An 18,777-nucleotide genomic window follows, 5' to 3' on the forward strand; every position below is an offset into this window, starting at 1 on the left:
TTGGAAAGTGGCGGAAGTACTTATGGTACACAAACAAGGACCTGCTAATGAAGTTTCGTCGTATCGTCCAATTTCTTTATTACCCGTTTTATCAAAAATCTTTGAACGAATTCTCCTTAATAGAATACAGATTGTTCTCACAGAAAATCAAATAGTTCCGAGTCATCAGTTTGGATTCCGAAAAAAGCATTCTACTGTAGAACAAATACACATAATATGCGACAAAATCGAAAGAGCACTTGAAGAACAAAAAATTTGCACTGCAGTTTTCCTAGACGTATCGAAAGCCTTTGATAAAGTTTGGCACAAAGGACTTGTGCATAAGATTGAACAGTGGTTTTCGAGACAAATATCCGAAATTATGTGGTCCTACTTATCTTGCCGATTCTTCAGAGTGAAATATAAAGGTGCGTACTCAACACTTGAACCAATTGAAGCCGGAGTACCGCAGGGAAGTATACTTGGCCCAATTCTGTACCTAATTTACACAGCCGACCTGCAAGTCCCACCAGAAAGTGTTATTGCCACGTTTGCAGATGATACAGCGATCCTTACCACTGGAAGCACAATAAACGAATCAACAGAAGCAACGCAGCATTCCATTGATCAAATTATTAGTTGGACTAAAAAATGGAAAATTGAGCTCAACCAAACGAAATCCGTCCATGTAAACTTCACAAACAAAAAAATTGACTATTTGCCGATAACTATGTGCAGTGCTCGAATACCATACTCAAACACAGCTAAATACCTTGGCATGAACTTAGATGCTAAGTTGAAATGGAAAGAACATATAAAGAAAAAACGAGTTGAACTAGAATCCAAATACAAAAATTTATATTGGCTTCTTGGGAAAAAATCACCCGTCTCTCTAAACAATAAATTAATGATATACAAGCAAGTCTTAGCTCCGGTGTGGACGTATGGAATCCAGTTATGGGAATGTGCACCAAAATCCACTATTCAAATTATTCAAAACTTTCAAAACAAAGTTTTAAGAAACTTAGTCAACGCTCCGTGGTTTATTAGGAATACTGACCTCCATCGGGACTTGAAGATCGAATCTGTGGCTGCAGTAATCCAGAAGTTTGCGGTAAAGCACCAAAAACGATTACAACAACATCCAAACGAGACAGTCAACCATCTGTCTAATACATCTGGCCTGCTGAGAAGACTTAAACGAACAAAGCCTTCAGATCTACTCCCGAATTAGTAGTCTAATAATAATTTAGATTACTACTATTAACACTAAGTCTTTGACAACTTCACAATTCTAATAAGTATTCTGAAATGTAACAAAACTGCTTGATAGTTCTTTGTATGAACTAGTCGTAGTCAAATGAAACATGTATTTATATTATTGTACATATTGTGCCAAATAATAAAAAAAAAAAAAAGTAATAAGCTAACTGATCAACTAGCCAGAACTGCATCAAAAACCATCCTCAACTCTTTTGTGGGTTGAACAGGACTAAATAATCAGGAAGATTGAAAAGTTTTCACGTTTGGTGTATTGGGAAGATGTCTCTAGACTCAGACAAAGCAAACCACTGATCAAATCACTCTTCTACAAAAACATTCTTAAATTTTCTAAAGATGATTTAACGTTGGTAACGGGTTTCATTACGAATCATTTTAAACTGAAATATCGCCTTCATAAACTTGAATTATTTGTTGATCAGGAATGCAGATTATGCCTCGAAGATGAGAAGACAACTATGCAGATTCTTTGTTCCATGTGGCATTTCTGTCACCAGTATAGATTTAAAACTCTTCTCCGGATTTATTTCTGGAATTTGTTCACAAAGATTTAGAGGGCTTTATGTAATTAATAGTGAAATTGGTGCAATAGAACCTTTTTGGCCACAGTACCAGCTGTTGGCCGAATTCACATCACCAATTTTAATAATAATAATAAATAGTAACCCCTTCTCTGTTGTACAAAACATTTTCTCCTTCTCCAGTAACAATTCATGAAATATTGTTTATTTATTAAGGAAAACAATTATGTGACAGCGTAAAAAAATACAGGTAAATAAAAATTAAACTTCATACACTATATTATTCACCTTCAAAATATGCAATAAAAAATATATTATGACCAATAGGTCATAATATAATAGGCGGATGTTGTTAGGGTGATTTTTCGAATGTGTTTTGTAGGTTGTTTGAGAACTATTTGTATTAGATGTATATTGGTTTTAGTGTATGTATTTATGCCCGCTCAAATCAAAATCGCAATAAGCAAAAGTTAAAGGTTGCCATATGAAGTTGCGTTTTGTGGTTTTATTGTATATAGCTCATTAATTTTGTTAGACTTTGCATTTCGTACCACCTTTATCAAATTTAATTTTTTTTCAAACTTAATTTTTGCTTGCCGAGAGTGACGTGTCTTTATAACTACAAGAAACTATTTAAAAGTTAGAACGATTCGAATAGCAAATAAAAGACAAGAACAAAAATTTATTTAATGTGTTGAAGTTTGGCTGACCATAAAACGCTGTTTCGAATATTGCCACGTACTCATCATCACTCATGTTAGGAAATATTCGAATTTCTTAATTAGTTTATAGTCCGTATATAATTTGTTTGAACTGTAAGTGCCAGGCTTAGAACTCGTGCTTGTTAACTTAGAAGCGATGACTAATCGTGTTTTTCCACAAGTAATCAGGCTGCACAAACTTTCAGTGCTCTAGTTCCAGGTTTTTTGTAACTTTTTTATTTGATTAGTGGCATTAACCAAAGCACTTCCAAAGCTTTAAATTAGAATAAGCTTATAAACCACAGATTTATTTGGAAACACAAGTTCAAAGAATTGAAAGTTAATTTTTGAGATAGCCTATTTTTATCTCACAGCTATTCTTTTTGCAGAAACATCTGTTATGCATATTTACTTACTATATGTAAAGCGCCTTTCTTGGGTGCGATTTTAGAAAGAAACTATGCAAATGTTTCGCTACAAGTTCGCTAATCGCGATTAGGAAAAGCTGAACCATATTGTTGTTTATATTTCCTATATGTTAATTCTAATTTTTTTTCCTATAACCTCTTTATGATCAATTCCCCATTTTTATTGTAAATGCACACCAATCCATTATTAAATATAAAACAAATTAAACATTTACTTCATATTTTTTAAATACATTTTTAATAAATTCTATACGAAGAACTTACAAATATTGTTCCATTGTTTTACATTGTTTACTATTTCTAAATTAGTTATTAGAATCTTACAAATGTTACGTTTAAAGCGTTGTTTTAGTACCATTACATATATATGTTAAAACATTATTGAATTACTTTTTTATAATTTTTTTTTAAATTAATTTGATAAAATGTTATAAGCGCGTGTACTCAACATATAAAAAACAGAATCCTTGTGTTTAAGGGTAGAGGGTGTAGAGTGTATACAAAGCTAACTAGATTCCTGTAAATTATTTACTTGTACTTATCGTACTAGTGTATACATTAAAAGTAAAATTTTATAAAAACAAGAAGTTCTGATATTGTAGAATTTCATTCATGAGCCATAAGTCATGAGTCAAAAAATTTTACATTGATTATATATTCTCCTATGTTAGCAAACTATAAATCACATGAAACCCCTACTAAATCTAAATGCGTGTGTGTGTGTGTGCTGCTGCTAAAATGCATTTATATATTTATGAATATCTGTTTATTCAACGATATGCAGTTAGTTCTATTGCTCTCCAGATTCAAGTTTATCCAACTTCTGAAAAACAATGCTGTAGACAATATCCATTAATTTGGACCATGCGGCGATTTGTTGCTCGTTTAGAGAACAGGCAGCAGTAAGGACTTCAAGTATAACTTCTTTAAGTTCCTGCAATATTGTAAATGAGAATAACATGTATATAAATAATATATTTGTATCAATATAAAAATAGTTTCAAATACATACATTAAATGATTGCCTTTGAATTTGTCTATGAAAATGGGATGTAGCAATCTTAGACCACATTTCTTCTAGTTTTTCAGCTGCTACATCGTAGCCCAGTAATTGTATGGAATCATCAAAAACGCGAATAATACGTACTGCATGTGCTTTGAAACGAGGGTTATTCTGTAACATAACATATATAACATAAAATATATATAAATTATCCTAATAACTGAACTATATGCTTATAATTCCATATTAGTAGTGAATTCAAAATGTTATTCCATATAATTGATACTCACAGGTAGTTCTGGTATAGGTGAATCTTTGAATGCTGAAAACTTTTGCAAATTGGACGGATATTTGGTGAAAAATTGAAGTAATATTGCTGCACCCGATTCAGCTGGATTTTCCATTGGAATCTCCCAGGTTTTTTTAATTTGATGAATCTCTTCGGGGTTCATATTGATTAGTTTTATTTATAGCTGTTACTAAAACTAAATAAAAGAGAAACTGTCTGTTAAATACTTAATAATCAATATAGGTCTGATATTATAAAATATTACACCGATTTTAGCGATATACATATGTATTCGTAATAAATGTGATTTAATATTTTAAGAGATTTCTTTATAAATAACCAAAGATATGGTAAGAACCTGACAAAGTATTTTCGAACAGAATTTAAAATGTGTTTTAGAACAAGATGTATTTAACAAGTTTTACTCGAGGCTGTTGGAAATAAAATGTGATTTGAAATATGATATTTTTATTTAGTCTTATAAAGAATGCAGTTATAAAACTGCTCTAATTAGTTAGTTAGTTAGTTGAAGCGGAGTGTGGAACGAATCTCCCTTGATTCCTCGTAGAAGTGGTAAGAAGATGGTCGAACTAGAACCAGCCAGAAGCATTTATAAAAGCGAGAGTCTGGCCAATGCTAATACTGGAGATATCGCTCCAGTACTCCAAAAGTCTAAGCCTAGTTCTGGCCAGGCCTAGACATAGACATAACAGGTTTACTGATGTCCTTTATTCGACAGTTGGTAGACATGGGCTGCAGGAGATACCACAGGTTAGGCCGAGTCTAGCTCCAAGACGTCCTATGATCCAGTGCCCTATAAAGACAGATATTTACCTCGATACCTCTGATTTGCTTCTGTGCATTAAGTCAGAAGTTCTGCATTTGGAATAGATTGGCCATGTATGCGTTGACCTGACTGCTGAGGTGGTATGGGCCGACTCACTCTATAAAGTAACATATGCTCTACTCGCTGTAATTTGCTTAGGGAGGGGAGAACACAAATGTCGGAATATATTGACTATATTCTTAAGGTTTTTATTTAATACATGTTATTGCGGTCAGTAAATTTATTCAAGTATATGGAATTCTGAAAAATGATTTTTAAATCCTGTTAGGGCCAAGTAAAAGGAGTTGTTTATTGTTAATATATCTAAAAGAAGAAATATAATATACGAAATATAAGTTTTAGTTGTTTTAGTTTCTTCAAATTTAAGATTTAAGTTATGACTCCATTGAGAGTGGTCCAAAATATCTGTACACTTTTTTTGAGATTTATTGTTTGAGATTTATTGTCTGAATAAGTAAATTATAAAACCTAAATATTAAGGTTTTAGATTCAGTAAATTTTTTATGACCGACCGATTTAAAATAAAAAATACATGATGTGAGGTGTGCGCCTAATTAATTATTTAAAAATACTTTTAAAAATAATTTCATTCTGAAAATTTGGATTTTCAAGTAGAATTTAGTAATTAATTTAAATCAGAAATAAAAATTAAATATTTTGGTGATATATTTTACAAATTTTATTTAATGCACATATCGTACGCTTGATTTTGATGTAGGCTGACCGATTGATTAGCATTTTTGAAAGTACTTCTTAAAATAACACCATTTAATAATAAATAACAAATTTAATAATAAATTCGAATTAAACGTAACGAAAAAAAAATGAGGATTTGGAATGGTTTATTTTTTAAAATTTAAAATCATTGATATTTATTACGTAAACGTTATGTATAAAGTGCAATGCTAAATTATTTTTTAAAATTACTTCTAAAAATAAAATCACTTTAATCGTAAATATCATTATATATACTTGATATTATATCCAAATCAAAAAAATAAATATTTATGTAAAATATTTTTCAAAATTTAACTTAGTAATGTTGTGCTTAAACTTATTATGAGAGGTGCACGTTTAATTATCTTTTTAAAAATATATTTAAAAATAATTCTACTACAAATATGTACATTTTTTATTTTTAAGATTTTTGAAAATATTACTGTTTTAAAAATAAGTGTTTAATACTAGACTGAAATATATTATTTTAATTGTTTGTTTTACTTACGAAAACCTATATTAATTATGATTACAATGCAGTAAATTGTAAGTCTCTACCATTTACAGAGCTTGAGAGTAAATTTACAAAGCAAATTTTCAAAACCTCATGGGTACCCATCTTCTGGAAAAAGATATTAGAAAAATTATTTTTTATTCTATGTAGACTTTGGTTGTACTTTGACTAGATTCGAATGTAAATTCATATTGTTTTCGAATTTTATTTGAGAATTTCGTTCAAAAATTTCTATGCATTAGTGAAAGGAAAGAGTGTATACAAAAATCTTTGCTAAATTGTAGTCCCTACAAAAGTTTTTCTTGTGAATTTTAAATCTAAGATTTAAATGTCGTCGACTTTAAATATTTTTTTTTATACCTATACTTTTTTATCTCCTTCAATAAATATAGAGACATCACTGCAGATGGTGTAAGTAATAATATAATAAATACAATATTACAAACTAATATGAAACTTACAATAGTTATTAAGTGACAGATATTGCAAACGTATTTATTAAAATACAGGATATTATTGTATATTAATTAAATACAGTTGGAACAAATTGAATAAAAAAAAACATTTATAATTCAAATAAGTTGAGAATTAAACGCCGTCGCTTTACTTAATCACGCAACTAGTGCTAAACTTAATCATGGACTTCACAAAAAATAAAGAAGAAACAAGTAACAAAGAAGAAAGCAAGACACATTCAAAATACCAGCTAATAACATAACACTTGAAAGACGGAAAAGTAACAAAACAGAAAATAAGATAAGTTGAAAATGCTTAATAACAGCACTAAAAACTGACTTGAGTACTGTTATTAGTTACTTTTAATTTATTTATACCTCTGTATACAAATTATTCAATATTAAAGAAACATAACTCTTGTATTTTATATACTCACATAAGAGAATATCATCAATATGGGATGAAAATACACAAACAATATAGACGATAGAACAAAGAGGAGAACGCGTATGTACTTGTAATAATATTAACTTATAATCGCAATTCCTGTGATGACTCTCAAGGACAGTCGAAATATAGAGTATAAAATATTAAACGTTATTTTTTACCAAGAAGGGACTTACAGCCAGATTAAATATATATATATATATATATTTTTTTTTATATTTATGTACTCTCTTTACAATATCAAATTATAAAAAAATAAAAAAGTATGACAAATTCGTTTACTCTAAAATTAATTTAATTTCACTTAGAGTGCACGAAATTTATTTTCTTGACGATTTTATTTAAATCAAAACTGACACCGCTCAAAACTCTATACAGCGGCTGTCAGTTTATTTTCCATGTCTGCCACTTTGTTTTTGTTTGTTTTGATTATTAATTTTATTATCAAAAATATTTTGTTTACAGTCTGACAGACCGCAAAATCTGTTTACGTTAACCTCAATATGTATGAATGTGTGTTTACTACGAAAGAACGTTACAAAAATGAAATACAATGCCTAACACGTGATAATGTCAACTAGTCTTGTTGTTATTTCTTTCTCATGCATTTTACGACAAATAAAAGAAATGCAAAAAAATAGCAACATTAATTGCAATAACAAAAACAAAACAAAACAAAAAGAAATTTAAAAATAAAAACAAATAATATAAAACGGAAACTAAAACAGCATGGGAGAGTAAATTTTTATGAGTGCAGGCATTACTAATTAATTGAGTGCTTTTTTATACATAACTGTGTGCGCCCCTTGATAACACACAAACTCATAGCAAAATATAATTCTTGGGGTATTTAATACTACAATGGATCAATTATTAGGCATTTATTAAATATTTAACTTTAAAAAGTTTTGTGTCTGTACTTTTGATGATTAAATATTATAATAATTGTAAGTCTTTTCAAAAGGGTGTAGAAGAAAAAATTTACAATATCTTTAATATTATAAGTTAAAATTAAGTGCTTTTATGAAAAAGATGTACAGCATAAATATTTTTTTTAATTACTTCTAAAAATAATTTCAATGGGAAAATTTCAGATTTTTACTAAAATTTTATAAATCTAAATCAATAATAAAAATTTTCAACGTACATTTTGAAAAAATTGCTTACCTAATAAAGGGGTAAATATTAGTAAAAACACAACAAATTTTAATTATTCATTTTATTTACAAAAATACTTAATTATTATTATTATTATTAACTTTACTATGCAAATAATTGAAGGTCTCTATCATTTACAAAGCCTTAAAGTCCATTTAAAAATTGGTACAAAAAACAAATTCTTAAATCCCAATAGTATTTATATATAGTGTAATATAGTAATCTGTAACTCCTAATAAAAATTGAATAATTTTTTTTCAAAACATGGGTTATTTAATTTTAAAAAAATAAGTCAAATAAAAAATTTCATCCAAATGGGAGATGATGAAGTCAAACCTGTTTCGTATGTCAAGGAATGACCCATATACAATATTTGTTATTCATTGGTAATGAATGTAAATGAACATTTTTATTAAATTTTATTTAAAACATTTGTTTTATGAAATCGAGATTATACAGTCTAAACAAATTATTATTAAATAACATTAAAAAAAAAATTAAAACAACAAAAGTTGCAAAATGCGCAAGGTAATTCAAGTAAAACAACGGTAATACAAGTATAACCACCTGACTTTTAAAATTATAATTCTCATATTGTTTATTATTTTCATCATACTATATTAATTTCTAATAAAGTGAACATAGTTAATGTAAAAATTTTTTTTAATATAAATTTCATACTATAATGAAATTTTATTATAGTTATTAACTAAGATGTTTGAAAAAATAGAGCATTTTCTTCTTTTACTATCTCAGAAACTTTGAATGTGGTTCAAACACAAATTAGACTAAGCAAATCATTTTAATTTTATATAATATCATAAAAGCATATTTATTAATACTTATATCTGCATAAGTCAATCTGTTTAAACTAAAAATTGCTGACACATCGATTAGCGAAATAAAAGAAATGGAATTATTGGGGATAGCAATAAGACAAAGTATAGTCTGCAAAAAAACGTTATGTCCATAAACCTAGTCCAATGGAATACCAATAGACTGCCATTATTTCATTCTGGACTGAAATTATTTCTATCAAAAAATAACGTAGACATTCCAGAAACACAATTCGAAAAAAAAAGTTTTGTCAAAATTCCATGTTATTGCCTTTATAAGTTACACATCCTGAGGGAAAAACTTATGGACTAAATAAAAATGATTAAACATTATAATTCAATTTATTATAGCACAAATGACTTCTTGCTGTATCTGTTATATAATGTCCTCCAAAACACGAACTAAAACAGGAAATCAACACAAAATTTCTCTCAACGTTAAGGAGTCTATTTATAATTGTTGATTATAATACGAAAAATGTATTTTGTAGACCTCGTATAACCACAACAGAGTGGCATGAATTATAAAAGGTAGTGAGAATCTTACAGCTTAAAGTATTTTCTGCGGGAGTGCCCAGTTACTAACTATCAGGTTTAGCACAAATTCCTGATCTTTTTAATATTTGTACTACTAAAGGTCTACTTTATGAATATATGCAGCACAAAACCAATTACAAACTATCATCGAACCATATTCTAGTGATCGTCATCATTGACCAGAACATTAGCAATGAAATGTTCTACACTGCGTATGATTATTTTTTGTAGGTGCATTATATTAAACTTAATTAATAATATTGAAACTATCTATTGTCATTATTAGGTACATTTTATTAAAGAAAATTAAATAAAAAACCCATTTAACCTATTTCGGACCACGGACCACAACTTATTTATGGTGCACCACACGGCTAGCTTTGACTATTTTTTAATATATTTTGAATTTTTTTGGTAAATATAAAATGAGAGCAATCTTTCAAATAAATAATAAACTTTTCCTTACTTAAACTTGATTTATTTTACTATTTACTATAGAAATATGACCGTAAAATTTCATGTTTGAAATTGCCTGGTACTTAATGGGTTAATATTAAATTGAATCTTGAAGTTTTAAATTTTCTACTGTGATTACAGTGTTCTCTTTGTTCTACTGAGAGCCCAGTACAATATTATAATTTAAAAAAACACAACGTTCTGGTCAAAAAACCCCATTATTAATATTATTTTTTATTTAATTTTTTTGTAAAAATGTTCATAAATTAATGAAATATAAATTAAAAAAAATATCTACAAGTTTTACAACAATAATGTCTATAAAAACTTAATCTTAAATTTTTAGTTAAGTTTTTACTTAACTAAATTAAATACAGAAATTTCTATTTTAAATAAATAGCGCAATGAACCTATAAACCTTTCATGGTTATTTGTCTAAAATGGATAATAATCTAGTGTCGACCTTTTAAACCTACATTTACACATATGCTATTCATACCAAGTAATATTAAATATAATACATAGTACTCCATGTACTATGCACTGGTATGAACTGGAGTCCATAAAGACACATGGACCGCATCTGCCTTGGAACTAAAATCATATTTTCTCTGTTCTCTGTTTTTTGTTATTGCCTTATTTGTTACTATACAAACCTGGCAACAAATTTTTCAACAAAGTGAGATACATTCAAGTGTATACTTTGCCCATATCGCACACCTGTGCAAAATTTCAATGCAAACAAAAGCAACTCCCTTCCCATCATGTGGATGGGAACTGCAGAGTAAGGTTGCAAAACTTTTGATGCTAAATGAACAGATCAAGCGGAAGGAGTAGCTACATTGCTCGCCTAATTCAATTAAGGATATTAAATTTTAAACTCAGGACATAAATGTGATGATATAAATTCGAAAGCAATTAGTTTGATTAGTGGCTGTGGAATAAAGGAAATATTTTATTATATTATATTATATATAGTGGCTTAATTAATTATAATTAATTCAATTTTAAGTAATAAATAGAGATACATAAGTCTGTAGGTGTCTGTCTGGTAATATTTTTGATGTAATTTGCGAACTTTGTTTTTGCAGTATTTGTTGCTATGGTTTGTGTTTACTACCATTATCTACCATTTTTTGTGTTCTAGATATTTTTCCTTACTTTAAAGAGTTTAAAGACAATTGTAATTTTACTTTTGTTATGATTTTTCCCGCGCAGAATCGCAAAAACAATTTTTACCTTTCTTCTTATATTTTATTTAATTTCCTCTTGTTTTTTTTTTTCTGGCGCTTTTTGAATATTGTGCACTCTTGTTTTGTTATGAGTTATTGTTTTCGTTTTTTATTTTATTTTATCTTATTTTTTTTGTATCTTTTACTGCTCGTATTTATTACACACCGTTACACAGACGATACTTGAATGCAAGGACACCAAATAAATACATAAATTTAAAGGATATTGCTTTCAAGTGCAAACAATTTCAAGCTACAATGCAGCCATAAAATCCAGTAGAAAGGGAAGAATTCCGAAATTCCTTGATATATTATTTTTCTTTTACTTTTTACTTGTTTGAATCAGCTGTTTCACGTAAAGCGTGTCAATTTATTTACACAAAGACATACACGTTTCCGGTTGTTTATACAAGTTTTGTCACGTTTCCGTTGATGGTTAATTTAATGATTGCAAATAAAACATATTCGCTTGCCATAAAATTATTTAACGATTATTAACTATTTAATCAATAATATAACATATTACTTATTTTATTAATTTTGAGTAACCGAAATATCTATTTTTTTTTGTAAATTTGATCTTTATATATTACTAATCGTCGTAGCTCTCTAATTTTAATTCAACATCCGTTTTATGAATTTTGTCCGCACGGTAAATACGTGTACTATGCACTAAAATCTATGAATTTGTTTCTGAGCAGAAACCCTCTATTTTATGTGTTAAAATACTCAAACTTTAGAACACTCAAGCTTTAAAGCACTCAAGCTTTAAAACACTCTAATACATGTTGTTTAAAATTTCAAATATTTTCCTTATACATCAAGCTACTAGTATAAATTATTGCACTTTTTAAGTTCAGCTGTGTGTGTAAGCTTGCTATAGCTTTAGCATATATGAAAGCTTCATACGCATACTTGAGCACATTTCTACAAAGCTTTTGTCTTCTTACTGATATATTGTAAATATGCGTTTTATTTCTTATACTACCACAACATAAAATACTATGTGCATATTCTTAGTACTTAGCGAGAGTGATTAAGTCTCATATAAATGCAATTGTAATAATTTTTTGAAATTAATAAAGTATAAATGAAATATAAATATATGATTTATTAACAAACATATTAATTTTGTATTAAAAATTAATAAAAATTTTATGTAATGGCGTAGTTTTGTGACTAAGTTGCTTTGATCAATAATTAATAATAATGCTATGCAGAGTTCATATTTCGATCTAAAATTAAACTTCAGTCAAAACGCTAGGTGTTTTATATTCTGTTAGGATCAGTAGTTAGCAAAAAGGGTTTACTACTGTGGTCGGAATATTCTCTGTTCCATTGGAAACCCAAATAATTTTATTTCTATTTCATTCATTTCATTAATAAAGAGGTTTTTTGAAAAGTAGTGAACTACAACAACAATAGTTCATTTTATATTATTTTAATTAATTGAATTTTTGGCTGACCATACAGCTATTTCGAGTATTGCCAAATACCAATCATTAGTTTTCTTTGTGTTATTTCACTATTAAATTCCACAGTTTCTATTAAAGTGAAAATAGTCCACTGCTATTATATACGTTAAATTCAAAATTTGAACCTAATTTATTCCCAGACAAAAAAAAGAGCATATATTGCCGTCTTAAATATTTAAAAACAACGTTTTTATTTAGTTTTCTTTTTTGAGTTTATTTACATTATTTACCATAACCGTATGTAGCAAGTATCAACCAAATATATTGCAGTTTTATGTCGTTACACATAATATTTTTACATATTTTGTTCTTATTTATGCTTAAATAACCACGTATAATATTCAACCGAGTATATTGCAAAAATTTATTTATCCTTAAATGACCGCATATAGTAATCAACAAAAGTCTTTACTACGCGAAGTAGAGCGCCAATTTGTAGCCTTACATATTTTCGCACAAACATATACACACACACGTTTTTTTCTTTTTTTGCAACATTAAGTGCCACCTGTAGGCATCAGCAATTGTAAATAAACCCCCCATGTGGTTGGTATATCAAAAAATGCGAAACTCAAATCAAAATCACTCAATGAAACTAAAACTCATTAGACAATTGCTTAAAAAACTTTTGTGTAGCTTGTACAAGTTGAGAAAAAAGCTTCATATTAGAGTTTTACACTTAACTTAAGTTTAACTTAAGTTTAAATGATTGATGATTTAAAAGTTAACCGAAATTATAATTTTGGTTACAAATTAATTTTTTATTTAATCTGTATTTTTTCAAAGACAGATTTAAAAAAAAAAACATCATCTTAATTTACATCAAAAATTTAATAATATTTTAATAATAATGCCTCTACGAAAAGAATAGTATTGAAATTTAACAATCAAAAATAAAAATATAATTTATTAATTAATTCAATTATTCTACAGCTGGTTTATGATTTCGTTCTAATATAAACAAAGCAAATAAAATTGTTAATAAAAACTTTCATAGCAAAAGTAACAAAAACTCCAGAAAAATATGCAAACATAAAAAGTCAAGTACGGCTTTGGATCAGTTGGTTCAGGGTTTTGAGCTTCGCTGATTCTGAGCTTCACATTTGGCAGGACACGAGTTCGAATCCTGATACTTGCAGTCTCAAAAATAATTATTTACGAATAATTAAATACAATAATTATTTCCAAGACCACTGATGATGAGTATTTGGCAATACTCGAAACAGCTGTATGGTCAGCCAAAAATTCAATTAATTAAAATAATATAAAAAATAAAATTTTTGTTGTTGTAGTTCACTACTGTTCGATATTTTAATTAAACATAATTGAATTAAATTAACGAATAATTTATTAATCAGTTCTATTCAATTGTATTTTTGGAAATTAAAAAAACAAGTTCTTAAATATTATCGAATATCATGTCCAGGATTATGTCAAGGAGTAGTATACTCAATAATCTATGTAGTGTTTTTGCAGTGTGTTATTTGTAAATTATGTTGCCAAAGAAATATCTATCTCCTCACCCAACTCTACTAAATACGCCATTGATTTGTTTGTTTAAAGATTTTTGAAGTTTTTTTTATATCTGAAAGTAATCTAACTTTTGCTTTATATAAACTTTAATAGTCTTTTATTTTTTATTTAGTAATCACATATTTCATCATAATATCATGTAGTTCAACAATTTTTGTTTAAAAAAAATAGTCTCTCCCAGTCTATTACTTTAGCAACTAAATAACTGGCTGGATAAATAAATACTAGTGACTAACCTTACAAGATATGACAGCTCACTTAGGCGCTTTGTGTGGATCCTTTGTACGTATTACCACAAATTTTTGAATATACTACCTATTCCAAGAGACATATTTCGCACCAGGAAACAAATTCGTCATTTTGATGACGGACACAATGTGACTAGTGCCTATATTTGCGATATTAGACATACACTTCAGGAAAGCTACACCCAAAGTGCATAAATACCTTCTAGGAATTGCTGGACAGTAGCAGAATAGATGAATGACTTTTTCTACTAATAGACAATCATCTCGTAATAAGGTTTAGAATGTAACAATAAATAAAAACTAAAGGTAGCAGTCATCGCTTTATAATTGCTTTTTAAATTTTTATATTACAAAGAAACCTATGAACCCGTATAAAAATATATTAATACAGCTATGACAATTTTGCTGTTTGCCACAAGTAACTAATTTCTTTATAAACTTCTTACTTATGTTAGAATTCTAATATAAAGATTTCTAAAGTTGGAGCACCAATTATTCTTTTGCATAACATTAATCCACCTAAACTGTGCAATGGAACTAGATTAGCTGTCAGAAAGTGTGACTAAATATTATTTATATCGATTCTGGTGCTGTTCTAATACTTTATATTTCCAATAAGTTCTATAGGAACTATTGTTTGTTTATAGAACTGTCAAAGTACTGTCAAAGTATTATAAAATTTAAAATGAAATCATTTGTTTTTTGAGAGATATATCAACGTAACTCGGGTTTAGCTATGTTTTATAATAAAAGCTATGTATTTTTAACTTCAGTAGTATTAAAATATTTATACTATACTATATGCACTATATTTATACTTATATTTTTAATTCATTTAAATGTTTTGCATTAATAATGTGAAATCTTTTAAAATTCTATATAAGTTGTTTAAATAAATGTTTATATATATCTTATTGTTCTTCATACAAGACTTTTATATTAACAAAGCATTAAAAGAATATTATACACTAATTTATAATAATTAAATAAATTATAATTATATAATAATTAATATGCATTATTATATAATTAATATATATATATAATTATACGGTAATTAATATATAATTATATAATAATTACACTCATGATGTAAATTATAAAAAAAGCCAATTTAGCATATTATCACAACACAAATTTGCCCACAAAATTTTCAGAGAGTAAATCAATCAAAATTTAGCAAGTAAACAAAAATAAAGTTAGCATGGAGTTATAAAAATTCTAATCACATAATAATTTAATTATGTGATTAGAATTAATAAAACTCAATGTTATATAAAATAAAATACGAAATTATTTGAGGATTATTGTTTGTTATTTAAATGCTCTTTATATAAAAAAGGTATTATATGTAAGATATTTATTTTAAAAATTCCGTATGTAATAAGTGTTTAAGCAAATTTTCAATAATGTTGTTTGTATCAAATAAAACATATGAATTATGTTAATAATCGGTTAATCAAATATTTTTCCTTTAAAGTTATTAAATTCAACAAGCCATATCTACTTTATTTAGACAAATAATGAAGTGCAAATTAAATAAATAATCAGGGCAACACCTTTACTCTTATACATTCATTAAGTTGATTATTTATACAAAGTAAGCTCGTTGTTGCTAATTACTTGCAAAAATAAATAATTTAATATTTGCAATAATTTTTAATAAAAATCACTATTTATTATAAAGCTATCACACTTTGCAATCAATCACTCTTCATTCGGTTCAAAGCGATTACTTTCAACTTTAGACACTTTAGGAGGTCGAAATTGATTAGATTAGAATTAGAACAATGCATTACGAAATTTGATAATAAATATTTTGTTATTACTATGCCAAATAATGTTATCTACTAATATATTGACAACTATGAATATTATACAAAACATATATATTTATCGATTTTATAGAAGCTTGAAAATTATATATAAAAACTAAAAAGTTAGTTTCAACTTGGAATAAACTTCGATATTCTTTACACAGCTACTTCCATTAAAAAGTAATTATATACTATATATTCACTTAAAATAATTTTTTCATTTGTATTATAACTTGTTTTAAAAATTATTTTATATATTATTTTCATCAGTAAATCTAATGTATCATATATACTTGTATGTAGAAATATAAATTTATTTGCATTCAGCATTTATTTTGTAGAATAAGATAATAATAATACTTTTAGGCCCGGTACACACTTGCGGTAAAAAAATACCGCGTGTGCACGCTTAACGGTTTAACGTATATTAGAACATATTGATTAGTACATACCAAATCAATGGTATGAACGTCCATTTAGTCATATGGTGCATTCGATCACATTATGCTGTGTACAGTATCCAGCATGCAAGCATTTACAAAAAACTCGCATGCAAAGTTCATTTCATTCTTAGAGAAATTAAGCGACTTCACATAATGAAAAGAGTGATAAACAAGTACAATCATTACATTATATGATGATCAGAAGTATATGTCGAACCAAAACGTACTGCCGACTGGAAAGATATTTCATTTGTATTACAAAGACCGATTAAATATATTCATTAAGTTTTTCAAGAACCAGTATCCAGAACCCCAGAAAAAAAATATAGTTAAAGCCAAAAATACAATATTTAAGAAGTAATATTGCTATATACCACCGGTATAGATCCTCGGGTCAGTTACCTCCAATTTGCTGACTTTAAACTTTGCGACTGAATATACCATTTTCTCATTATAAAATTTGCTTATATGCGAAGAAAAATTAGATTTCAATTCGCCGATATGTTTATCACAAATCAAATATTGAATCTTTACTTATTAGATATATATAAACTATTTTGTATACGTTATTTTGTATTATATATATTATAGACAATCAGTTCCTTATGAGTTATATATTGATTGCTTTGCTTTAACTTGTAAAAGGTTCATGTGTGAGTTTCTATAAGTCGAGACTAGCTGGGTATATTCCATTTCCATCCACACAGATGGAAGTTTTCAGACAAGCGGATAAACAGATGGACAAGTAAATAATTAAACAGATCGGCATTGCAAAGTCAATTTGTATTGTCATGTTAATCATTAATATATATTCGGGTACATATGTATACTGCATGTATACTATATAATATAAATCAGACTGTCGCTGCTTTACTAATTATTTGACAATACCAATATACAATTTCTTTATAATATAGTAGCGTGAAGTTAATAATAAAACGAGTAAATTTAAATAAACAAATATTTTATAAAAAAATTATTATAAACTTTATTTAAATTTTATTGAAGATTTTTTTAAAACTTATATAAAAATTTGTTAGCAATCTTAATAATATTTAATATAAAATATTATTTAAACTTTGCCATAAATTTTTTAAAATTTATTAAAATTATTTTAAAAATATTTTTAAATTAAAAATATGTATTATTATATTTTTTTATTTTATTTATTTTGTTAACCATACTATATTAAATTTTATTATTATAAATATTTCAATTTTATATATATAAAAAGTTTATATTTTGCCTCAAACACATTTATTTCATTTATTCTAAAATAATTTCAAATATTTTAATTGTTACGTAATGTGCACTTGTTTATATAATTCTTATTTTATTATTGTATTCAGTTTTCTAGTTTTTAATTTTTTTATAAACACATGAAAAATAAATGAAAAATATTTTGAATTGTGAGTATCTAACCTGAAGGTCAAGCACAAAAATGCGTCCGCACGAAATGAATTGAATTCCAGAACTGACTGCCGCTGTTCTTTATCAACAAACTTTAAGGTTCCGAGCGATGTAGAATAAACATTTTTCAACTACAAAAAAGCAACAAAAATTATTTTATATTTTTTTCGTTATTTATTTGGATTATTAATTTCTTTCAATTTCGTTTTATGATATCTGTTTTGCGTGAATATTTGAAAGTCAACAATTAAAAGAAGAAAATTTAATAGAACTACGGAAAATTTTTCCAGATACTCTATAAAAAGTAGGGTTCCAAAATTCAAATAAACTTCACATAAACAATTGAAGTAAAACTTTTTCTTTTTGCAATTCTAAATACAGTTAGTTGATACTTTGGCTATTGTTTATTTAGTAAAACAACATTTAATTAGTTAATTGGAATTAACTAT

The 18,777-nt window shown here is 27.1% G+C and overlaps 1 protein-coding gene across 4 annotated transcripts; it reads right to left on the minus strand.

Annotated features, from left to right (window-relative positions):
• Positions 1 to 3,166: 3,166 nt before the first annotated feature.
• LOC119684588 (globin CTT-VI) lies at positions 3,167 to 18,432 on the minus strand. 4 transcript variants are annotated; one of them, XM_038098659.1, is made up of 5 exons: positions 18,341 to 18,398; positions 6,275 to 6,388; positions 4,204 to 4,398; positions 3,923 to 4,084; positions 3,167 to 3,844 (listed from the first exon to the last, which is right to left on the minus strand). In XM_038098659.1, exons 3-5 carry the CDS (start codon positions 4,363 to 4,365, stop codon positions 3,701 to 3,703), a joined length of 468 nt encoding a protein of 155 aa, XP_037954587.1. In that variant the 5' UTR covers positions 4,366 to 4,398; positions 6,275 to 6,388; positions 18,341 to 18,398; the 3' UTR covers positions 3,167 to 3,700. The 4 variants fall into 4 exon arrangements, with proteins under 4 accessions (XP_037954587.1, XP_037954588.1, XP_037954589.1 ...); XM_038098660.1 differs by having other exon boundaries at positions 6,275 to 6,385; positions 18,341 to 18,366; XM_038098661.1 differs by lacking the exons at positions 6,275 to 6,388; positions 18,341 to 18,398 and adding an exon at positions 11,410 to 12,070.
• Positions 18,433 to 18,777: the final 345 nt, after the last annotated feature.

Source organism: Teleopsis dalmanni, chromosome 2 (assembly GCF_002237135.1).
Source record: "Teleopsis dalmanni isolate 2A chromosome 2, ASM223713v2, whole genome shotgun sequence".
In the NCBI taxonomy this organism is placed as follows: domain Eukaryota; kingdom Metazoa; phylum Arthropoda; class Insecta; order Diptera; family Diopsidae; genus Teleopsis; species Teleopsis dalmanni.